Source organism: Bos taurus, chromosome 18 (assembly GCF_002263795.3).
Source record: "Bos taurus isolate L1 Dominette 01449 registration number 42190680 breed Hereford chromosome 18, ARS-UCD2.0, whole genome shotgun sequence".
Classification (NCBI taxonomy): Eukaryota; Metazoa; Chordata; class Mammalia; order Artiodactyla; family Bovidae; genus Bos; species Bos taurus.
Genome location: NC_037345.1, coordinates 51,865,096 through 51,889,851, shown reverse-complemented (window position 1 = coordinate 51,889,851; position 24,756 = coordinate 51,865,096). Strand labels below are relative to the sequence as shown.

Genomic DNA, 24,756 nt, shown 5'->3' with positions numbered 1-24,756 from the left:
AGAGCCCCACCTGCCAAGCTGGCCACTGGGAGCAGGGCAGGGGCCTAGAGAGCTTGGAGGTGGGGAAACTGAGTCCTGAGGGGCCTGGGGGACAAGCCAGAGGCTATTCAGTGAAGCCAAAGAAGGACAATTGGCCTGTTTTTGTTGTTTTTGTTTTCTTCTTTCCTTTTTCGCCCTTTTTTTCCTCCCTTTTTTTTTTTTGTTTGTTTTTTGGGCATGTTGCTGTTATTAATATTATTACTAATAGGTTTGCTGGTCATTTTATAGGAGACATTAACTCACTGGATCCTTCTAATAATCCTACAAGCCATTATCATTAACCCTCGGAAGCATATTCCAAAATATTTGACCAGGGACTACCTTGGTGGTCCAGCAGTTAAGAATCTACCTGGCAGTTCAGGGGACGCAGGTTCAATCCCTGATCAGGGAACTAAGATCCCACATGCTGAGGAGCCACTGAGCCCACATGCCTCAGCTAAGACCCGACACAGCCAAATAAAAAATAAATAAATATCTTTTTAAAATATTTGACCGTCAGTCAGTACAGGGCAGGCTCTGCAGCAGTAACAGTTCAGCCCCATTACTAGAGTGCTGTTCTGGTCCCCTTCACCAACCTGGTGATTCCGTTTTAGTTAGTAGAACTTGGGGGTGTCTGGGAAGACCCAGACATGCCACGAGTTGGGGAGCAGCCAGGGTCTTGGAAGAGCAGATTTCTATCAACCAAATCTGGTTAAAGTCTCAATATTTTAACAGTTGGTATGGTTGCAATCAGCCCTGAGTTTCCCCATTTTACAGAGAAGGAAACTAGAGCTCAGAACAGTCCAGGCCCTTGTCTGAGGCCACAACGTGAGGATTCTGGCACAACCAGGATTTGAACCCAGGCCCCACTGACTTGGCTCCACCAAGAAGGGAAAGGGAAGACATCGCGCCCCTCCTGACGAGGCCCACATTGCTCTCTTGCCCTCACCTCTGAAGAAAGGCTTGATTTGCACATCTGCTCAATGGGAATAAGATCCATCTCAACCACCCACAAAGGGCCTTATAGTCCCAATGCTTGGAATGTCTCTTCACCAGCTTTGAGTCCCACCTGCCTCTCCTTTGAGAAGTAACTCTGGGACTGCCCCTTCCCTCTCGTTTGGGGCCCCAGTGTGTTGAGCCCTGAGGTCCATTTCTTTCAACTCTGAAATCCTTATGATTTGAAATCAGAATTGATCATCTTCAATGGGCAGTTCCATCCTCCTGCAAGCTCTGAGCTCAGGGGCCTCGGTCATGGACCCCTGCGCTACCCCCAGGATCTATATCTGGTCTTAGGAGACCACAGCTTGGCTGACACTTCCCAGGAAGGAAATAAGTTAGACCCTCAGGGCTCTACCAGTCCCTAAGCAGATAAGAAGAGAGATATATCACTGCCCTGGTGACACTAAACTGGGATCAACCCAGAGCCCTCAGGGAAGGCTCTATTGGCTACATTCCTGTGTGGGTGATGTATACTAGTGATGCTCAAGCTTCAAGGAAACCACACGCGCATGCCAAGGAGGGTGAGCACTGAGGAATCAGAAGGCCAGGATTCAAGTTCCAGTTCTGCCTCCTGAAGCTGGGTGATCTTGGACATTTCACGCACCTGAGTCTCAGTATTCTCATTTGTCAAGGAGCGCACGTAGGAGGACTTATGTCATACGGCTGCCATGAGGATAAAATGAGCTGATGCATCAGAGAAGAACGCTGAGAACAATAGATGCTCGATGGCATCATCATCTCATCATCGTCTCATCATCATCTCCCCATTATAATCGTCATCATCTGGCAGTGGGCCTGGCAAGGCTGGGGTTGGGCTGTCCTCTCGGCTCAGAGGAGAGATCCCAGCAGAGAGAAAGGACCACTCCAAGGTCACTTCACAGGCCTTGCCAGGCTTTCCAGACTCCGGGGCGGGGCCCTCGATCAGGGTATAGAGTCAAGGAGGCCACTTGGGAAGGAACCAGTCCTAAAGAGAAAGGCAGGAGGCTGGGGTGGGGCGGTGTCTCTTCCCACCATGGGATGGGATGCTGTGGCAGAGACGAGTTTGGGGAGGAGGCCACCTCCTTCCCAGGTGGATCCCCAGCCTCTTAGTTCAGGAGAAGTGGGAAGAAGGGAGAACAGTCCCCAGGGAGCCTGGGGTTCTTGGAGGAGGAAGCAGCTCCTGGTGCTTTGTGAGTAGCAGCCTGTCTCCTCAAAGGTTAGCTGATAACTGAGGCTGAGTAAACAGGCCACCTACTGCACAAACACGAGGTTTTCTGAGTAAAGATTGTGAAGGGCAAGGAAATGTCCCTTCCATGCCTCCCTGCCCTTAATTTAAAACCTGGAGGTGGGGGACCTCAGGGCAATTCTCTAATGCATGTCCAAGCAAATATTCCCAGGTAGCTGAGTGATAAAGAATCCTCCTGCCAAAGCAGGAGATGCAGAAGATGCAGGTTCAATCCCTGGGTTGGGAAGATGCCCTGGAGGAGGAAATGGCAACCCATTCCAGTATTCTTGCCTGGAAAGCACCACAGAGAGAGAAGCCTGGCAGGCTATAGTCCAGGAGGTCATAAAGAATTGGACACAACTGAGCACGCACCCACCCCCCCCTTTTATAGACAAACAACAGTATATGATACACACAATTCTGCCCCTAGATTTTTCCACCTGACAATCAGGTAACCTGAATTACACAGTTTCCTCTTTCTTTTTCCTGTTGGATAAGTATACCTCTTGTACAGTTTGGTACAAACCTCTAGGACAGTTCACTGAGTAATTACAAACCGCTTCGGTGAAAAACGTAGGTACAGAGTTCTGCGTTTCAGAAGTGGTGAAGTGTTTTTGCAACATCAGGAACGTTTTCTACATTTGTAAATTTGAGAGCGATTGCAAAACGACCGTCTGTTTCCACTCCCGTCAGTAGTGTGGGGAGTGCCTGTTTCCCATAGACTCCCTAGCTTTGTGCATCATCCAGGTGTTTTATTTTTGCCTACCTGTAGGAGAAAGGGGTGTGGTAGGACACCATGCTGTATGTGCCCAGTTGCATCAGACTCTTTTGCAGCCCCAGGGACTGTGTGCAGCTCGCCAGGCTCCTCTGTCCATGGGACTCTCCAGGCAAGAATACTGGAGTGGGTTGCCATTTCCTCCTCCAGAGGATGTTCCCTACCCGGGGATTGAACCCACATCTCCTGCATTGGCAGGCAGATTCTTAACCACTGGATTACCAGGGAAGTTTCGCCATTGTGTGTCTTCTTCCATCCTTTCCTAACTTTTTGTCAATTCACAGGAGCTATATCCATGTCCTGTGGCTGCCACAGCAGACTACCACAAACTGTGTGACTTGAAAGAGCAGAAATGTATTATCTTGCAATCTAGAGGCTGGAAGTCCAAAACTGAGGTGTTAACAGGACAGTGCTCTCTCTGCAACCAGTCAGGGGATGCTTTCTTGCCTCCTGGCAGCTTCTAGTGATTTACTAGAAGTCTTTGGCTGGCAGTTTATAACTCCAATCTCTGCTTTCAGCATCACATGGTCTTCTCCCTGTGTCTTTGTTGTCACATGACCACCTTCTTATAAAGACATCAATCACATTGGATTAGGGGGTCCACCCTACTCTACTACGGGTCTTCTCTGGTGGCTCAGACAGTAAAGAATCTGCCTACAGTGCCGGAGACACACCCCAATGTCATGAAACCAGGGGGAAGTGTGGCAAAGAGGACTGATGGAGGATGGTCTGGAAAGAGGCTAAGGGCTCCCCACCCCTGGTTCTTGTCCCCCCAGGACAGCATGGTAGTTACCCAAACCCAGTATGGTAGTTATGAGCGTGAGCCGTAGAGCCTTGGGTCCAAATCCTGACTCTCCACTCTGACCTCATCTTAACTCATTACATCAGCAACAACATCCTTGTTTCCAAATAAGGTCACATTCTGAGTACAGGGAGTTAGAACTTCAGCATATCTTTTTCTTTGTTTGCTTCTTCTTCTTTTTTTTAAATAGGCACACCCTTCAACCCCTGATTGGAACTTTTAATCTATTAGCAATATTAACTCTCAGATCACAATGATTATTTCTGCTACTGTACCTAAGTGGGGAAACGTAAGCTGCTAAGAGCTTGAGGTAGGAAAACCTTTCGTTGCACAAACTCAGCAAATGTTTTTCCTCTGGCTCCCATCCTCTCTCCAGGCCGCCCCAATGTCATGAAACCAGGGGCAAGCGTGGCAAAGAGGACTGATGAAAGATGGTCTGGGAAGAGGCTGGGGGCTCCCCGCCCCTGGTTCTTGTCCCCCCAGGACAGCATGGTAGTTACCCAAACCCAGTATGGTAGTTATGAGCATGAGCCGTAGAGCCTTGGGTCCAAATCCTGACTCTGTACTTACAAGTCATCACAGGCAGGGAACTTAACCTCTTACCTGCACCCAGTCCCTAAGTCGTGCCCAACTCTTTGCAACCCCACAGACTGTAGCCCACCAGGTGCCTTTGTCCATGGGATTCTCCAGGCAAGAATACTGGAGTGGGTTGCTATTTCCTCTTCCAGGGGATTTTCTCAACCTCCAGGGGATCTAATCCACGTCTCTGTCTCCTGCATTGCAGGTGAGTTTTTTACCACTGAGCCACCTGGGAAGTCCAATAACCTCTGGTATTCATTTGCTATTGTTGCCATAATAAATTACCACCAACTTACTGCTTTAAAGCAAAAGGAATATATTCTCTTACAGCACAGGAGGTTGAAAATCTGAAATGAGTTTTTTTATATGTAATTACACATTTATATATTTATTTATACTTTATATATTTTATTCATGGACTGCGCTGGGTCTTAGTTGCGGCATGCAGGATCTTTCGTTGCAGCATACAGGATCTAGTTCCCTGACCAGGGTTGGAAACCGGGCTCCCTGCACTGGGAGCACAGGCTTAGCCACTGGACCACATGAGAAATCCTTGAAATGAGTCCTAAGGGGTCCAAACCAAGGGGTTAGTAGGATGGCGCTCCCTCCAGAAACTGTAGGGGCTCAGTGATCTCTTTGCCTTTTTTTAGTAGCTAGAGCTGCCCCTCTTCCATTCCTTGGTTTGTGGCCCCTTCCTCCATCTTCAAAGCCAGCAGCAAAACATCTTCTTTCTCTGACCCCAGTTTCCTTCACTCTGTCTGTAGTCGCATGCCCACCTGCCTCCCCTCTATATTGACACTTGTGGTTACACGTAGGGCCCACTCAGATCTTCAGGATCAGGGATGTCCCCATCTTAAGCTCCTTGACTTAGTCGCATCTGCAGAGACCCTTTGTTCACATGAGGTAACGTCACAGGTTACAGAGCTTAGGACCTGTATCTCTTAGGAGGTCATTGCTCAGCCTAAAGCAAGAGATAGATGCACGCCTCCCTCCTGCCCAGGGTAAAGTGATTGAAGATTCATTCCCTGTGGGCTGAAACTCCAAGAGGAGAATAGCAGGACAATTAAGAGAGGAGGTCAGGCCCTGCCTAGACCACATATTTCTTTTTCTCAAAGTCAGGAGATTGCTCCTTGGAGGCCAAAGGGGAGTTATGATAACAGATATTCTCTACCCATACACATTTTTGGTAGAATTCATCTTGGCTAAGAGATGCGTGTGCACATATGGGAAGATGCTGAGATACATCACCTATGGACTGTGAACCAGGCCAGTCAAAATGATTGGCCAAAGGAAACCCAGAAGAAATGCCCCATGAAAGTAATTCAAACTGCAAGAAGGTGCAACTCAAGAACTCTCTCTCTCAGTCCACCTGCGTGTCTCTCCACACATACTGTACTCTTTTTCCTCTTAATAAATACTTGACCTGCGTCACAACTGTCTGTCTTGGTGGAAATTATTTTCTGCAGAGCCAAAGGGCCAGGGCCCTTGTCACTGGCCACTGGTCTAGTGGCTAGGATCTGGTGCTCTCACCACCGCGACCTGGCCTCAGTCTCTGGTTGGGAACCCAAGCCCCGCTCCAGGCCGTCTCAGGCCGAGGCCACCTGATCAAGCCTACTACACCTCTCTGAACCCTCAATTTCCTCAACCGTAAAATGGGGGATTGGGAGGATTCACCAGGTTATATAGATAAAGGACTCAGACCACTCCCCTGCATGGCTATAGAGCCCAGTCAAACCGGGAGGTGGAGGTCCTCATTCATGGTGTCCCGCTTTGGGCCTCAATTTCTCTATCTGGAAAAGGGGGGGAAAGGAGTGTGGACTTCAGGGTCTCCCAGCTCTGCCTCTGCCAAGGGTAGGTCCTCCTTTGTCCCTCATTTTTGTAGAGGGAAAGGCGAGGGCCTGAAAGGAGATGTCCCCCATCTGGGAGGTAGCCAGGCCAGGATGGGAAAGCCCATGAGTATTGCCTGTCAGGCCTCCTGGAGTTGGGAAGGTAATAGCTACAGCCCCACCTCCACCATCAGCCCAGGCCAGAGGGGGTCACTTCCTCAGTCAGATGGCAAGAGGCTGAGGGGATTACACACACACACACAGGCAGTGTCTGTCAATCTGTCTCGACTTTTCTCTCTTTGAAGGCAACAGAGGGTCCTTCTAGCTAACTCTGTCCGTTAATCTCTCTCTGCCTCTGTCCTTGGCTCTCAGCTTCGGTCTTCTTTTGCAATGAAAAAATATTTAATTTTGATAAAATGCATATAACATAAAATTTGTCATGTTAAGGGTACTGTTCAGTAGCCTTAAATACATTCATTGTTGTGCAGCCAATATTCAGAATCTGGGCATTTAAAAAACTTTATTTTATATTGGGCTATAGTTGACTTATAATGTTGTACTAATTTTAGTGGTACAGTGACGTGATTCACTTATACCTATACACACATCTGGTCCCATCACATCATGGCAAATCAATGGGGAAACAGTGACAGACTTTATTTTGGGGGCTCCAAAATCACTGCAGATGGTGACTGCAGCCATGAAATTAAAAGAACCTTACTCCTTGGAAGGAAAGTTATGACCAACCTAGACAGCATATTAAAAAGCAGAGACGTTACTTTGCCAACAAAGGTCCATCTAGTCAAGGCTATGGTTTTTCTGGTAGTCATGTATGGACGTGAGAGTTGGACTATAAAGAAAGCTGAGTGCCGACAATTGATGCTTTTGAACTGTGGTGTTGGAGAAGACTCTTGAGAGTCCCTTGGACTGCAAGGAGATCCAACCAGTCCATCATAAAGGAAATCAGTCCTGAATATTCTTTGGAAGGACTGATGTTGAAGCTTAAGCTTCAATACTCTGGCCACCCGATGCAAAGAACTGACTCATTTGAAAAGACCCTGATGCTGGGAAAGACAGAAGGCAGGAGGAAAAGGGGACAACAGAGGATGAGATGGCTGGATGGCATCACCGACTCGATGGACGTGAGTTTGAGTGAACTCCGGGAGTTGGTGATGGACAGGGAGGCCTGGTGTGCTGCAGTCCATGGGGTAGCAAAGAGTCAGACACGACTGAGCAACTGAACTGAACTGAACTGAACTGATACACACATCTATTCTTTTTCAGTTTCTTTTCCCATTCAGATTATTACAGAGTACTGAACAGAGTTCCCTGTGCTATCAGTAAGTCCTTGTTGGTTATCTATTTTAAATATTGTTTTTGTTTAGTCACTAAGTCGTGTCTGACTCCTTTGAGAGGCCATGGACTGTATAGCCCACCAGGCATCTCTGTCCATGGAATTCTCCAGGCAAGAATACTGGAGTAGGTTGCTATTTCCTTCTCCAGGGGATCTTCCCGACCCAGGGACTGAACCTGGGTCTCCTGCATTGGCAGGAGGATTCTTTACCACTGAGCCACTAGAGAAGCCATATTTTAAAGTGTATGTCGAGTCTCTGTCCCTCTCTGATTTCCCCTGAGTCTGGCTGTGTTTGGCCCCTAGCTCTCTCATTCTCTCTCCTTTTCTGTCTCTATCTCTCTCGATCCCTCTCCCTCTATATTTCTACAGGAGATCTTCCTCTCCCCAGCCCTGGGAAACCCCCGAAACCCTTGGGCCTCACCCAGGACCCCACAGGCAGGTAGGAGCTGGGTGAGGCCCAGGTGAGTCAGAGGAGGAAAGAGCTGACATTCCTGCAGTTTTTTTTCTGGAACTGTCCACAGCCCAGCCTCCTGCCCTTCTCCTCCCATAACACGTCACCGGACCTCACAGTGTGTGTCACTTGGAGAGAGCAAGTCAGAGACAGAGACAGTGAGGGAGAAAGAGAAACATACAAATGGAGGATGGAGTCAGAGAAACAGCGAGAGACAAAGAAAAGGAGCGGGACTTCCCTGGTGATCCAGTGGTTAAGACTCCATGCTTCTAATACAGGGGCCCCGGGTTCAATCCCTGATCAGGGAACTGGATCCCACATGCTACAATAAGAGTTCTCCTGCTGCAACAAAGACCTGGTGTAGCCAAATAAATAAATATTAAAAAGAAAGAAAGAAAGACAGGAGCAAAATGGACATATTGAAAAAGACAAAGAAGGACTTCCCCCTGGCCATCCAGTGGTTAAGACTCTGTGCTTCCACTGCAGGGGTGAGGTCCAGGCACTATGGTCCCATATGCTGCACAGCCAAATAAAAAAAGGCAAAGACACAGAAAGGGAGAGACAGATGGACAGATTTCAGGAAACTAGAGCAGTCTGGGGTGGGAGGATGGGAGGCCTCCGAGTTATTTCTCTGTCTTCAAATAAAAGAGGAACTCATAGTCCATAGCGATGACGTCATCTGGCCAGGAAGCGGCAGCGCCAGACCACAAGCTCCGAGAACTAACGAACCTGAAGCTACTTTTCACCGAGAGATGCTTCCACCCACCCCAGACCCATTTCACAGCTGGGAAAAGCAAGGATCCATGGAGTGAAGCCACCTGCCCAGGGTCCCCCAGAAGCAAGGGGCTGAACTGGGTCTCAAGGCCACCTGGGCCAACACCCCGACTTTCTATCTCCCCACCTCATCTGCATCAGTATCTCATTCAGTCTTCACGCCAGCCCCAAGAGGGGCTGGATTTTCCACATGAGGAGACTGACGCTTGGCGATGAGGATATCGGTTGGGCTGTACTATCCTGCTGTCGTCAGTACAATTGCTGTCCTCATGTGTCAACATGACAGTTCTACCTCCTGCCCTATCCTACCCACAGAGAGGAAATGCAGGACCAGAGTCTAGAATCTGGACCCAACAGGGATAACAATGGCAGTGACTCTTTTATTGAGCACTTGCTATTATTATTATTATTGAGCACTAGCACGGCGCCAGGCACTGTGCAAGAATGTACACTTTTCTGTCTCTAGCTCACCAGCTGTGGGAGGGAGGCAATTAGCTTCCCTTTCCAGATAGGGGACTTGAGGCCCAGAGAGGTTAAGTAACCTGCCCAAGGCCACACAGCTAATGAGTAGCTGAAACTGGAACCCCCACAGCCTGGTCTCAGCCCCCACACTCTGAACCACTAGGTATACTGTCTCTTAGAAAAGAGAATTTCTTGGAGACTTTTCTTACCTTATCTTTTTAATTCGTTCATTCATTTTTGCCTGGACTGGGTGTTCGTGGCTGCACGTGGGCTTTCTCCAGTGGCAGAGCTCCAGGGCTACTGTCCAGTTGTGGCACTCGAGCTCAGTACTTGCAGGGCAAGGGCTTAGTTGCCCCAAAGCATGTGGAATCTTCCTGGACCGGGGAATGAAGTCACGTTCCCTCCATTAGCAGTCGGATTCTTAACCACTGGGCCACAAGGGAAGTCCTTTTCTTATCTTATCTTAAAATGATTACCTTAAGGCTTTGATATGTTAGTAAGAATAATGATAGTTTAATCATTATCGCCGTGGTAGAGGTAGCTACTGCTTACTTACAGCCTACTACTGTGTCCCTCTTGATTCTGTTCCAGTTACACTGGCCTCTCTGCTGTTCCTAGGTCTCATCAGGTCCGTTCCCACCCCAGGGCCTTTGTACTAATTGTTTCCTTTCCCTGGAACTCTTCCTGGACCATCTGTCTGAACGTCTATTCTCACTACATTCAGCCTCTGTTCAAATGTCACCTCCTCAGGAAAGCCCTCCGGGATTACCTGGCCTAAAACAAATCTCACCTCACTTGTACCCTTGCACCTCCTTCAACTCAATTTGTTTTTCTGCATTTTACTTATCACAGTCTGATAGCGATAGACCAGGTGATACATATTTACTCCCTACTGTCACAAGGTCAGGGACTTTTCTGCTGGGTCCACAGCTTCTGGACCAGTGCCTGGCAGAGAGCAGGTCCTTGGTAAATGTTGACAGAGGTTGTTGAGGCACTCCATGTGGGCCAGTGACCATTTCAGGCATTTAATTCTACCGCATTAAATTGCTCTGACTGGGAGGGAGAGGCTATTTCATGTTTTGTATTTTATTTTTCTCTTTTAAAAGCTTATTATGGGGACTTCCCTTGTGTTTCAGTGGCTAAAACTCCATGCTCCCAATTCAGGGAGCCTGGGTTCAATCCTTGGTCAGGGAATTAGATCCCACATGCTACAACTCAAAATCTCAGAGGTTTAGTAAAATACCCAAGGTCACACAGCTAATGACTAGCTGAAACTGGAACTCCCACAGTCTCATGCCACACAGAAGGTTGGAGATCCTGAGTGCCAGAACTAAGACCCAGTGCAGCCAAATAAATATTAAAATAAATAATTAACTGTGACTCAGTGGTAAAGAATCTGCCTTCCAGTGCAGAGATTTGGGTTCAATCCCTGGGTTGGGAGGATCCCCTGGAGGAGGAAATGGCAACCCACTCCAGTATTCTTGCTTGGGAAATCCCATGGACAGAGGAGCCTGGTGGGCTACAGTCTGTGGGGTTGCAACAAGTCAGACACGACTTAGCAACTAAACAATGATATTTTGCCTTTTTTTCCTAAAGTATTTTAAGGCAAATGCGAATGCAACAATGACATTCAGCCTCTAAATATTTCAGCATCTGTAGAATACAAGAACAAGTTTTCCGCATAACCACAAAACTATTGTCATAACAGCAATATCTGCTTCTTGGCTGAAGTGTTTTAAAGTAAATTGGAGACAGTGTATTATTTCATCCCCAAATATTTCAGCCTGCAGCTCTAAATGAGAAAGACACTTTCCCATATAACCACGATCCTTCCTAACAAGACTAAGGAAAGCCCTGTAATATCTAATAGCCACACATTTCCCAAAGGGATAAGTTTTAATTTAAAGAGTGAGGTCCCTTCCCCTAGGTGATGTGGCATTGAGAGAAAAGTGGAATTCACACCCAGGCAGTCCAGGGACAGCTGTGACTACCGCCAACGTGAGTCAGAGTAGGGTCAGCCCCCCGTACCCCCAGCTAGCCACACCCTGGTAAAGGAAGTTTTTGAGGAAGGTCCGGGAGGGGTGGGTAGGGGAGGCGGGGGAGGGGGAGGCAAGGAATGACCTACACATCTGGGGCTGACTCGCTCTTTCGCAAACTTCTGGGAGGAGCCCCCAGGGCCACAAAACTGTCTCCTTCCGGGGGCCAGACTGAGAGGTGCAGGGAGATCGCGAGCAGGAGCCACCGTCGGACATGGGCCAACCGCTGCTGCTACTGCTGTTGGTTTACACCTACATTCCAGGTAGGGGCAAGGTGCCCGGACCTCTAAGCTGGGGACTGGGGTCTGACGGCGGGAAAGGGAGAGGGGAAGAGAGCTCAGAATCTGATGACTCGGAGAAGGACGGCTTAATCCCCAGCCCCCACCCCACAATCAAATAATTCTCCTGTTCTCGGCGCCCCGCCCCCCGCGGTACAGAACCGGGCACACAGTAGCCGCTCAGGAAATATTTATTGAGCAAAGGAGCTTAACGACAGCCATCATCTGGGGAATACGCTCTTTATGCCAGACACTCTTCTAAGCTTCTGCAACTTCCGACTGGGTGGGCAGAACTATTTTAACCCCTTTTTACAGAGAAACAGGCAAAGAGAGGTTAACTAACTGGTCCGAGGTCACACAGCCAGCCTTTGTAAGTGGGATTCTGACCCGCAGTGGTTCCTACAGCCCTCTCCACTCTATCAGATCCCTCCCCCTCCAACCCCCGCCCCGCCACACACACATTCGTAAGACTGGGAGGACAGCGCCTCATTTTACACAAGGTCTAAAGAGAGTCAGGCTGAGTCGGGCAGAGCCAGGGGCTAGGGAAGCGGGGCTCGTACCGAGGCTCCTTCCCTTTCACTATACTCTAGACGACGGGACCTCTTACCTCTTTTCTTTGGAAAATGGAAAACGGGTCGAAAAATGAAAGGAAGTTGAGTTGGAACTGTGAGGGCGGAGCGGGGGCGGGTAGGAGTTGAGAGTTGGTTCGGTAATGAACCAACCGCGGGAGGCCTAGAATGAGTAATAACTCGGTTGGGGACTCTGAATTTGGAGCGGGCAAAGGACCCTGGTGGCTCAGAGGTTAAAGCGTCTGCCTCCAATACGGGAGACCCAGGTTCGATCCCTGGGTTGGGAAGATCCCCTGGAGAAGGAAATGGTAACCCACTCCAGTATTCTTGCCTGGAGAATCCCATGGACGGAGAAGCCTGGTAGGCTACAGTCCACGGGGCCGCAAAGAGTCGGACACGACTGAGCGACTTCAGTTCACTTCTTCACTTCAAGGGACCACAAGGGAGGTCTGATGGCAAGGTTGAGCCTTGGCTGGGGAGCTAGAGGGCGGGATTATAACATCGGGGCGGAGGTGGTGGGCGGGGTGAGAACTTCGGGGCGGAACCAGTGGGTGGGGCTGACAGGTCCCGAGCCCCTAGTGGGCGGGGTTAAAACTGCTCAAGAGCCGCTGGGGGGCGGGGGAAAACGTCGGGGGAGGCCCCAGTAGGTGGGGTTAGAATCTCCGCAGGGCTGCTGGGCGGAGTTGGAAGTTCTCGGACTTATGCGTGGCGGGAGAAAGTTGGGAAGAGGTTAGGAAAGGGAGGAGAACCTGTGGGCGTTAGTTGAGGGAGCTCCAGGCACGAAGGTAGAACGAAAAGATCGGCGGAAGTCGGAACACGCGAGGTGGAATAGGCCCAGGCGGGTGGGGGTAGAGGAAAGGACTAGGCTACAAGTCTGCACCCGCGGAGAGGGTGGGAATCTCACTTTCCGGATGGCTCCGGCGCTCCGTTAGAATTAAAGGGAAAGGGAGCGAGGACTGGACTTAGGAAGGACCTGTGGGCAGGGGGAAAAAAACATCAGGGTAAAAGACAAAGACAAAACGTTGGCCTAAAGATAGCATAGCAGGCCGGAACCCAGCCTTGGAACCCAGGCAGGGCAAAAGTGGAGCCTGAACCTGAGTGCACAAGGCCTGGAGATTTGGTCCAGGTGTTGCCGCTTAAAGGGGGCCGGGGTGGGGGACGGTGGGGGTGGCGGGGGTGGCTCAGAGCAATAACACCTCTTCTTTCGTCTCCTCCCTCTGCCCCCAGGCTCTTGGGGCCTGCGGTGCTTACAGTGTGAGAACACGACGAGCTGCAGTGTTGAAGAGTGTACTCCTGGTCAGGACCTCTGCAGGACCACGGTCCTGAGTGTGTGGGAAGGTGAGTGTGTGGGGCAGGGAAAACGAGGGACCGAGAAAACTTATCTCACGAGTTATCAGGCAAATAGCAAAAAAAAAAAAAGACACTGAGACCCGTAACACGCCCACCAGATGGAGGAGCATTTAAGAATCTGACAGTACTGAGATCGATGAGGTTGTGGAACTGCGGGCTCTGCTGTTAGGGAGGTAAGTTTGTTCATCCACGGAACAGAGCCAAGTGGCAATATCTGATACAAATAAAGATTAACATAACCTACCAGCAGCAGTTAAACTTCAAGGAATGTAGAGACCCCAAAGAACCTTAGCTACACTTGCCTTGAGACACATGTAAAAGGATGTTCCTAGTCCTCGTATTTGTGACACAGAAAACTGGAAAGACTGAACTTAGGGGCAGCAGAGGAGAAACCTTAAAGTATAATCACACATTATACCCCACAGCAGCTGAAATGAAGGAACTAGGGCTGTCCTAGGAACAGGGGACTTCCCTGGCGGCTCAGATGATAAAGAATCTGCCTGAAATGTGGAAGACCCAGGTTCAATCCCTGGGAAGATCCCCTGGAGAAGGGAGTGGCAACCCACTCCAGTATTCTTGCCTGGAGAATTCCATGGACAAAGGAGCCTGGCGAGCTACAGTCCATGGGGGTCACAAAGAGTCGACACGACTGAACAACTAACACACACACACACACACACACACACACACACACACACGGCTGTAAGTATTAACCTGGATACATCTCAAAAATGTAAGATTAAAAGAGAAAAAAAAAAACATGTTACAGAGTTGGACACCTTTTACTAGAAATAGTATTTAACAGTCAAAATAAGCAATAACATATATTCTGCGTACACAGGTGTGAGAATTACTTATATCAGTGGTTGCCTTCAGACAGGGAATAAGAGAAATGGGATTTGGAGGAGGGCAGTAAGCAGGAGGCTTTAACTATCTTTTAAACTTGGTTTCTCTTTTTTAAAAAAAATCTGAAACAAATATAACAAAATATTAATATTTTATAAAGTTTTATGACTAAGGTACAGTATTTATTATATCATTCACTTGTACTTTTTGGTGAGCTCAAAGCATTTTCCTTTAAAGATTCCTACTAGAGGCCTCTCTCTGTTAAGATCTCCAAGCTGGGAGGGAGGAGTTGATGGATCCAGAATGTCCCAGGTACAGTGTTGTCACTAAGAGGAGAGAGTAGGCTTCTGGTATAAGAGGTTGATGGGGAGGATGGGTAAGTCTAGAAAAGACAGAGTTGGACTCAAGTAAGAGAAGAGGCCTGTCAGGGGTCGGTCCTGGGAGCAGGTGACTTTATAACCAGGAGTGTCAGAGGCTGGTTGGGTCCGGGGGAGCTTCTGGGGGTAACAAAGAGACATTCCTCATAGGTGGCAATGAGATGAACGTGGTGAGAAAAGGCTGTACCCATCCGGACAAGACCAACAGGTCCATGAGCTATCGGGCTGCCGATCAGATCATCACCCTTTCAGAGACCGTGTGCAGGTCAGACTTGTGCAACAAGCCCAACCCTGGTGAGTAGGGCAGCCCTTGCCATCCCCAACCCCAAAACATCCCCATCCCAGCCTCAACATCACCCTGGTCTTATCCCCAATCTGGGGCCACCCCAACCCCAGCTCCATGCCTTACCCCAGGACCGATCCCCCGGCTCAAACCTTTCCTTATCCTAAACAAATCTCCAACCTAACTCCATTTCCATCCCCAACCCCAATCCCTTCCCCAACTTCATTTTATCCCCAGCACTCTCCAACTCAAACCCATCCTCCTCCTGAACACATCACTAATCCCATCCCCCAATCAATCCCAACTCATCTCAAACCGTCACTGGCCCCACTCCCAACTACAAACTCATCTCCTCCTATCTCATCCTGCACTGCTTATGTGTCTGTGTGTGTGTGGTTGTCATTTATAAGATGCATCACCGGCCTTTAAGAAGCTGTATATACATACACCCACTTGAGTGGTGGGTGAGTCATTTCACTGACATTTTGCCATCTCATTTTTCTCATGGGACAGGAGATGGTTCAGGCAACAGATGCTTTGTATCTTAGCAAGGGACCAAGATACAAAGACCAGTGAGGCCAGTGACTCAAAGTCCTTAAAGTCAAAAGAGGAGGGAGCCAGACAGGCTTCCATGGGCTGGTAAAGTTCCCTAGACTCAATTCTTGAGTTGGGCAATGAAAAAAGAATGCGAAGAAACTTTTGCAAGGCTTTTTGTAGAGTTTCATGACTTTAGGCTCTGGTCTGTCAGTGTAAGAAAAAGACTTAGAAAGGCTCAAATTCCTCCGAGTTCTCACAGGAGAGGAAGGATAGGAAGGAGACCATGGTACAGGGTCAAGCAGAGATTCCTCTTTCTGGCCCCAGGGAGAAAGGAAATGTGTTAAGACCAGTCCAGTCAGAATGACGTCAGAAAACAGAGCACCTGCGTCTGCACTCAGTTTTGCCCTTGTTTTGCATCTGCCCTGATTCTGCTAGATTTTCACTGATTCTGACCTCAGACTTTCATCCGTTGGTGGGAATTGAGTCAGATGTTTATTTTCAAGGAAGTGACAAGAGAGGGGATGTTGGCTTCCTCTTTCTGTTAGATGTGCCAAAGGAAAGCAGTAACAGTTGAGTCTCAGGAACACTTGTAATCAGAGATAACAACCGAAATAGTTAACAGCACTGGTCAGTGCAGAGGACTTTGACCAGTCGGGACCTATTTCCCTCAAGGCCTCCTACTGGGTCTTGTGTTCCCCTTTAGTGGATCTTGGGGACGTAGGGATTTTAATGGGCTTCCCAGGAGAGATAGTGGTAAAGAACCCACCTGTCAATGCAGGAGATGTAACAGACATGGGTTCAATCCCTGGATCGGGACGATTCCCCAGAGGAGGAAATGGCAACCCATTTTTCTTGCCTGGAGAATCCCATGGACACAGGAGCCTGGAGGGTTACAGTCCATGGCATCACAAGAGTCAGACACAACTGTTCTTCTGTGATGCTGGGGACATAGCAATGGCCAAGACAGCCTTGAGCCCTGCCCCTCTGGGGCTCATAGTCCGGTAATGTGTGTCTATATGGCAGGGGTGGGAGGTGGGGGAGGGGCAGGATAGACCATCACCAGACAGTGACTGCCCTGCCCCCAGTCAGAGCTGGGATCAGGGAAGCACGGAGAAAGGTGTCAGGACCCTGACAGAGGAAACAGACCAGAGAGGTCAGAGCTGCAATAGGGAAGCACAGTCCAGAATCATCAGGGCTGAGATGGGGCAAACAGAGACCAGAGAGTGATCAGAGCTGGGATAACTATGAGTAGGGGCTGTAGGACCCTAGAGGAGATAAATGACTCAGGTCAGAGGAGGTTTCCTACAGGAAGCAACAGCTAAGCTGGATCTTGAGGGAGGAGGAGTCAGGCTGTTAAACAGACGGTGGAAAGGGTTTATCCAGACAGAAGGAGCAACAGATACAAAAGCAACAGAAGAGAGTGAAACTAGCATGGCTGAAGGAAGGACAAGATAGGGCAAGAGGAACTGATGAAATCGGCAAGGTCACATATACAAGGCCTTCTAGACTGTGGTGGGGAATGTAGACTTCATCCGGGGAACACTGGGAGGTCATGAAAGGCTACAGGGTCACTATCAGATTTGTATTTGTGCACAAGTTATTCTGACCTCTGGCTTCCCAGGTGGCACTATTGGTAAAGAACCCAACTGTCAATGCAGAAGACTTAAGAGATGTGGGTTCAATCCCTGAGTCGGGAAGATCCCTTGAAGGAGAACGTGGCAGCCCACTCCAGTATTCTTGCCTGGAGAATGCCATGGACAGAGGAGCCTGGTGGGCTACAGTCCATTAGGTTGCAAAGAGTAGGACAAGACTGAAGCGACTTAACAGGCACGCATTCTGACCTCAGAGGGGAAGACAGATTGGAAGGAAGAAATGATAGAGGGAAGGTAGATTAAGGGAGACCAACCTGGAGGTGTGTGAGGTTGTCCAGATAAAGAAGGGAGTGTACGACTTCCTTGGCAATCCAGTGGTTAAGACCTCATGCTTCCACTGCAGAGGATATGGGCTCAATCCTTGGTCAGGGAACTAGGATTCCATATGCCACATGGCGTGGCTAAAAACAAAAAAAGAAGAAGACAGTATCTGTCTGATCAGCAGATGGAGAAAAGTGGATGGATTTAAGAGCTATTTAGCAGGCAGATAAGCATAACTTAATGATGGGTTAGATGGTGAGGGCAGATATGCAGTTCTGGTCATGTGGAGTTACTTGTCTCAGACCAACTCCCCCGCTCCCCACTCTCTACCACCAATGATAGTTACAAAAGCTGGATGAATTATAAACAATCATTGAAGTCACTCAAGAGCAGCAAATGGAGAGAGGAAGTAGAGGTGCTCCAATCCTTGAAATAAGGGAAGCACAGAAATTGAATTCCAGAGACAAGCTGGCTTTTACCTTGAGTGCACTTGCCAATTCACTGCTCTGGAAGGGAAGTAGAATGCAGATAGAAAGAGATTGTCGCTAGACTGAGAAGGCAGAGGTTGAAATCTGGGGCTGCCAGAGTGTCTGGAAAACGAGAAGTAAAATCATGGAATGCATGGAACCACAGAAAAGGGAGTCCCCAAATCTGCAGATTTCCTTCAACTCATTGGCAAGCCGTACATGCATAGCATTAGACTCCAAGAAACTCTACAGAAAATAGTATCTGGGAAACTACAGAACCAAGCAGGAATTCCAGCGAGCATGTGATGCTGGGAGACTGAAGCTGCCAAATTGGAAAGAGAAGTCTCAGGCTTTCCTCTGAGACCACACCCTAAGAATAAGGGCAAAACCAGAAATTGACCAGCCTCTGTCAGTAAAGAATCCGCCTGCAATGCAGGAGACCTGGGTTCGATCCCTGGGTTGGGAAGATCCCCTGGAAGCGGACATGGCAACCCACTCCAGCCTGAAGAATCCCCATGGACAGAGGAGCCTGGTGGGCTGCAGTACGTGGGATTCGCAAAGAGTCGGACATGACTGAATGACCTAAGCACAGCACAAAAATGCCTACATCCAATTTCTACAGGAAGAAAACCTAATCTCTCTTTGGCAGAAGATAAAATCATTTAAAGCCTTTACAAGTTGTTATCTATGTCTGGCATCTAATCAAAACATACAAGGTATCCTGAAGAAAATAAACAGGACAAATCGACTGGGGAAACCAAGAGAAAAATCCTGCAACAAAAACAGACTTGTCGTGAATCCGATATTGGAGTTATTAGACAGGGGAGGTCTAAAATAGCTATGATCAATATCTTTAAGAAAACAGAAGAAAGGATAATTTTTAGCAGAAATCTGGAATCCATTTTAAAATGAGTCCAACAGGAAATAGAGAACAGGGTCTAAAATTAAGATCTCAATAGAACATGCTTAATGGAGATCAGAAGCAATATGGCAAAAGGATTACAGAAGATAGGGAAGTTGGAGTAATTAGATTGATGCCTAGATATGGAAGATCAAGGAGTCTGCCAAGTGTCTACCCTGGGAGACCAGATGGGGCCACCTCAGAGATGTGGAATTCAGGAGAAGCAGCAGTTTGGAGAAGATGGAGAGTCGTGTTGGGGCCAGGTAGAGATTCAGGTGTTTGACAGATAGCCAGGGGACCACCAGGAGGCCCATGGGCGTACAGGTGTGGAGTGCAGAGGAAAGTCTTGCCTGGAGAGAGATTCATGATTTCTCCACAGATAGGTGGAGATGACGCAATGTCAGTGGATAACATCCAATGGGAGAGAGTATATACCATGAGAAATGAAAAAAGGACCTCAGACAGAGCCTGGGTATCATCCACATTTAGAAGAGCGACGTAAGAAGAAGAACTCACAAAAGAGACCCATGGGTGATGTGAGGCAGCTATGTTGGCAATGATGGCAATTTGTATTTTCCTTTTCATGGTGGTTCATATGAGAAGACGTGGGTTGTTGGCCTTTTAAGTTATTTTTCTTTGGGGAGGGGGGTGGGGAAGATTTGGCTTTGAAGGTAAGTGCTTCACCTAATTACAGCTGCTGGCCTGCCGGTTAAGTGTCTTGGCTGAGAGAGCCCTCTAATTTCTCTAAGACTTGGCTCAAACTCAAACCTGGATATCTGGGGTCAGGAAGGAGAGGGCATGCCAGGCTTGGGGATGGTGTGAGCCAAGGTCTGGGCAGAGGAATGACTCTGGTGTTTCCAGGAAAAACTAATTCATCCACTTGGCCTGGATGGGAAGGTCCATGTGGGAGGCAAAGTTATCACAGATTAGTCAAGTGAGACTTTGACCTACGACATGATTGGGAAGTCCTATTGCTGTAGGACTTCCTTGATGGTTCAGTGGTTAAGACTCTGTGCTTCCAGTGCTCGGAATGCGGGTTTGATCCTTGTTCGGGGAACTAAGATCTCATATGCTGATAGCACAGCCAAAAAATAATAATAATAATTAATAAATATTTATTGACTATTTTATCTGGCCCTGGCCCTGTGCTGGGTCATGTTGGCACACAAGATAGCCCAGGCTCTACCTGGGACTTAGTACAAACAGAGATGATCCAAAGTAGACAGAGCTGGGATTGGAGAGCCCAGAGGGGCACCTAATCCAGCCTGGGAGGTCAAGGAGGGCTTCTTGGAGGAGGTAAAAATTAGGGAAGATGACTCCTGAAGAATGAGTAGGAGATAGGGAAATTAGGGAGCAGGGTAAAGTGTTGTGCAGAAGCAAAGGCTGGGTGGGACTCAGCACTTACACTTGGGGACTGAGGGAAGCTGGTATAGAGTCTGAGCAGATGGAGAGAAATGAGGCAGGAAGGGTGGCCAGGAACCAGTCTTTGATGGGCCTTGAATGCCACGCTGAGTTTCTTGGATTTTATTCTGAAGGCACTGGAAACCCATGGAAGAGCTGAGCAGAGGAGAGACTGGGTTCAATTTGAGTATTAGAAGCATCCTTCTAGGGCCATGTGGGAGGCACTGGGGTGGGAAGGGCCAGAATGGAAACCAGGAGGCCAGGGAGGAAGCTGGTATTGAAGGAGGTCTGACCTGGTCATGGAGCTGCAAAGGAAGGGATGGACCCTAGGAAGATTTAGGAGATAGGATGGGCAGAACTTGCTGACTGGCTGAAGAGTGGGATAAGGAAGAACTGATGTGCAGGTGAGTCCTCTAGCAAGACAGGTCTCTAGGACTCCTCCCGTGGGGTCTCACCCTCCTGCTCCTCTCAAAACAGGCCGAGATGCTACTGTTTCCAGAAACCGCTACCTCGAATGTGCTTCCTGTTCCTCGACAGACCTCAGCTGTGAGAGGGGCTGGGACCAGACCATGCAATGCCTCAAATCTAGAGATCAGTGCGTGGATGTGATAACCCACCGGAGCCTGAAAGGTGAGCCCCAACGTGCCAGCAACTCCCCTTCCCAGCTTTGTTCCTCCCAAAGGCTGCTCTTAACAACAACCCCCCAAATAACAGGGAGGTAAGCAAGGTAGAAAGTTAGTACTCACACAGGAAGCCCAGTGACGGGAAGTCTAGGGCCACTAAGACAGTTCCACAGTCACCAGATGCCTTCTCATTTCTTACATGCGGCTTCCATTTGCAAGATTGCCTCACAGTCCCAGATGGTTGCCTGAGCACCAGACCTTGTGCCCCAAAGAAGGGGCAAAAGCGGGGTGGCCCTGCTTTTGTAAAGCTTCTCCTTTCTGCAAGTCCCATAAGCCTTTTTACTTAGATCATATTGACCAGAACTTAGCCACATGACTATACCCATGTGTGCACGCTAAGTCACTTCAGTCACGTCTGACTCTTGGCTACCCTATGGACCGTAGCCTGCCAGGCTCCTCTGTCCTTGGGAGTCTCTAGGCATGAATACTGGAATGGGTTGCTGTGCCCTCCTTCAGGGGATTTTCCCAACCCAGGGATCGAACCCACATCTCTTATATCTCTTGCATTGCCAGGCGGGTTCTTTACCACTAGTGCCACTTGGGAAGCCCTGACTATACCCACAGAGGCTGGAATCTGTGTCTCTTGGTTAGATATATGGCTGCCCTCATACAGTGAGAGTCCTATAGTGAAGGATGAAGCAGAAGATGGACAGGTGACAAATCCAGTCCCAGCTCCTCAGCAACAGTCTAACCTCCTCTGTCCCCACAGAGAATCCAGGCGATGAGCGCCACATCAGAGGCTGTGGCATCCTTCCTGGCTGCCCAGGCCCCACCGGATTCCACAACAACCACACCTTCCACTTCCTGCGGTGCTGCAACACCACCAAATGCAATGCAGGCTCAGGTAAGGGGGCAGGGGACCTGGCATAAGACCTACCTAGGACTGGGGGCAGAGAGGTGCATTCAGGCTGCTTGCTTATCCCTCCACTCTGCTTTCTCCTCTGGAAAAAAAAAAAAAAAAGGACCTATTAAGCCCTTTCTCAAGAAAGATTTTGTGGGAATTCAAGGAGACCATCAAAGCCTCACCAAGACCTGTGCTTTATGCTTCTACATCTGGAATCCTTCTGCTGCTCACCACGCTGGTCCCCGCCATCATGGCCTCTCACCTAGATTGTTGCAATGACCTTGCTGGCCCTCCTGCTACCCTACATTCAACACAGCAGCAAGAGTGATTTTTTTTTTAATATAAATCAAAGCACGTCCCTCTTCCTCAAACATTTCAATGCCTTCCGCTTGCTTTTAAAATGCTGTCCGCAGGTTCTCTTATGCTCTCTGTAACCCAGCATGTGTCTGCCTCATGGCCTTTGCACATACAGTACCCTCCACCAGGAACACATCTCCCCTAGGAGTTTGCCTGTCTGGCTATTTCTCCTTCATCAGGTCTCAGCTTTAAAGCATCATTCTCAGGAAAGATGTCCCTAACTCTGCCCTCCTAAGTATAATCTAGATCCTTTGTGTTTCTCTGTCTCTGCAAACAATGATTGGCCAACAGGACTTTCGATGGTGATGGAAATTTCTGTATCTGTATTGCCCAATAGAGTAGCCTCTACTACATATGGCTATTGAGCAGTTGAACTGAATTTTGGATTTCATTCCATATTCATTTTAGTGTCAGTGTAAATAACCACAGGTGGCTAGTGCCTATCATATGGGACAGTGTAGCTCTATTATCTATTTATTATTTCTTTTTATGGCCGCACTGGATCTTTGTTGCTACACATGGGCTTTCTCTAGCTGCAGAGAGAGGGCTACTCTCTAGTTCCAGTGTGTGGGCTTCTCCTTGCAGTGGCTTCTTCTGTTGCGGGGCACGGGCTCTAGGGCACACGGGTTCAGTAGTCAGTGGTTCTCCAGCTCTAGAGCCCAGACTCCAAAGCGTGGCGCCCACGCTTAGTTGCTCCGCGGCATGTGGGATCTTCTTGGACCAGGGATCGAACCCAGGTACCCTGCGTTGGCAGGTGGATTCTTAACCACTGGACCACTAGGGAAGTCCGGGGACAGTGTAGCTCTAAATCGTAAGTTCTCTGAAGGCAGGGACTGTTTCGCCTTACCCAGAGTCTAGGCAGGTGAGGGCTCATGGGGAGATTTCTGTCACAAGCCTCAGAGAACCATCCCCCACCCCAACCCCCACCCCTGCCCAAAGAGGGTGCTGTTCCAAGGTCTGACCACAAGGGAGCGCCATGACATCTCTGGCTGAGAGGTGGGAGTCCTGGAGACCTAATGGTGGGAAACCCTTTGGGCTAATTTCCTTGGTTTCTCTGTCACTGATCTCCCAAGTCCTGGAGCTTCAAAACCTGCCACCAAACGGCTTGCAGTGTTACAGCTGTGAGGGGAACGGCGCCCACAGGTGTTCTTCTGAAGAAACTTTCCTCATTGACTGCCGCGGCCCTATGAATCAATGTCTGGAAGCGACAGGCACTAAAGGTGAGGATACTTGGATGCTTGAGGTGGGTGGGGAGTGGGGCGGGGGGTGGGGGGGAGGTTCTGCAAGAGGTAACCTCCTATGAAACTGGACTTACTTGAGGTGGATCGTCTTGTTGGAAAAGGTAGGACTTCCTTCAGGAGGGTGCAAAGTGTAGCAAGGACTTAGGACTCCTTCGTTAGGAAGTGGATATCTTCACTACAGACAAGTGGATTTCTTTGTGGGGGAGTGGAACTTCCGTGGGTGGGTGGGACTTCTGTGGACCTCATGAGATTCCATCCTGAGATGTCCAGGGCAGGTTCCTCTATTCCAGAGCTTTTCAAACTTTGGGGTCTCAAGATTCCTTGATGCTCTTAAAACTTATTGTTTATGTCAGTTACATCTTTAGCTATTTACTGCACTAGAAATGAAAACCACGAACCTTTTTAAAATGTACTTATTCATTTTAAAAGAACAATTGAAAACTCATGACATGTGAACATATTTCTATGGGGGGGAAAAAAGGAGACATTTTCCAAAATGAAAAAAAAAGTGAGCGAGAAGATGGACATTGTTCTTTGCAATCTCTTTAATGTCTGGCTTAATAGAAGACAGCTGGACCCTCATATCTGCCTCTGCATTCAGTCTGTTGCAAGATCACATGCCCTTGGGTTTCTAGGAAACCCCTTGTGAGAGCAAAAAAAGAAAAAATGCAAGTGAGGTTGTAGCATTATTATGAGAATAATTTTGACTTCACAGAGCCCCTGGAAGGGTCTGAGGGAAAGCCCAGGAGTCCCCGGACCAGGCTTAGAACAGCTGCTTTTCCAGGTGGTACCCACCACAAGGTGGCGCTTCACGCAGTGAGAATTCCAGTTTCCAGTCCCGAGAACTCGGAGTCTCACGTGGTCCTTCTCTCTCTTCAGGACTGAGGAACCCAAGCTACACCATCAGAGGCTGCGCAGCCCCCTCGTGGTGCCAAAGCCTCCACGTGGCTGAAGCCTTCGACCTCACCCACGTCAACGTCTCCTGCTGTACTGGAAGTGGCTGTAACCATCCAGCCAGGGATGACCAGCCCGGCAAGGGGGGTGCCCCCAAGACCAGCCCTGCCCACCTCAGCTTCTTTGTCAGCCTGCTCTTGACTGCCAGACTTTGGGGAGCCACTCTCCTCTGCACTTGAACCCCACATTCCCACCACACTGGCTGGATTCAGGGGATCCCTTTGCCCTTCCCTCAGTTCCCAGCCCTACCAAATTGCTGTGTGACCTCAGGTCAGTGGGCTGCCCTCTCTGGGCTTTAATTTTCCCAGCTGTCCAGAGAGAGGGCTGTGAGAACCAGAGGAGAAAAGCTAGCAAAAGCTGCAGGCCAGCAGGAGAGAGTTCATGTGATTATTGATAGCGTTGCGGCTATTGTTATTATTAATTAATATATGTTTTATTTAATATTTTATACTGAAATAAAGATTTTTGAACCAGC

General features: G+C 48.9%; 2 protein-coding genes across 3 annotated transcripts in view; one reads left to right on the top strand and one right to left on the bottom strand.

Moving 5' to 3' along the window:
- The window catches only part of LOC512005 (uncharacterized), a 27,419-nt gene extending 14,947 nt beyond the window's left edge, over positions 1–12,472 (bottom strand). The window contains exon 1 of one of the 2 annotated variants that reach the window (XM_059877566.1): positions 12,166–12,472. In XM_059877566.1, the coding sequence (XP_059733549.1) occupies positions 12,166–12,472 (307 nt within the window). The remainder of the gene's footprint in view (positions 1–12,165) is intronic. The other variant, XM_010815134.4, reaches the window with a different exon arrangement.
- On the top strand, positions 11,476–24,756 carry PLAUR (plasminogen activator, urokinase receptor; the record flags this gene model as incomplete). Its single annotated transcript, NM_174423.3, is given in 7 exon segments — positions 11,476–11,543; positions 13,355–13,465; positions 14,851–14,994; positions 20,680–20,832; positions 21,595–21,729; positions 23,160–23,306; positions 24,207–24,756. Coding segments are annotated over 7 exon segments (993 nt in total). The 3' UTR covers positions 24,461–24,756.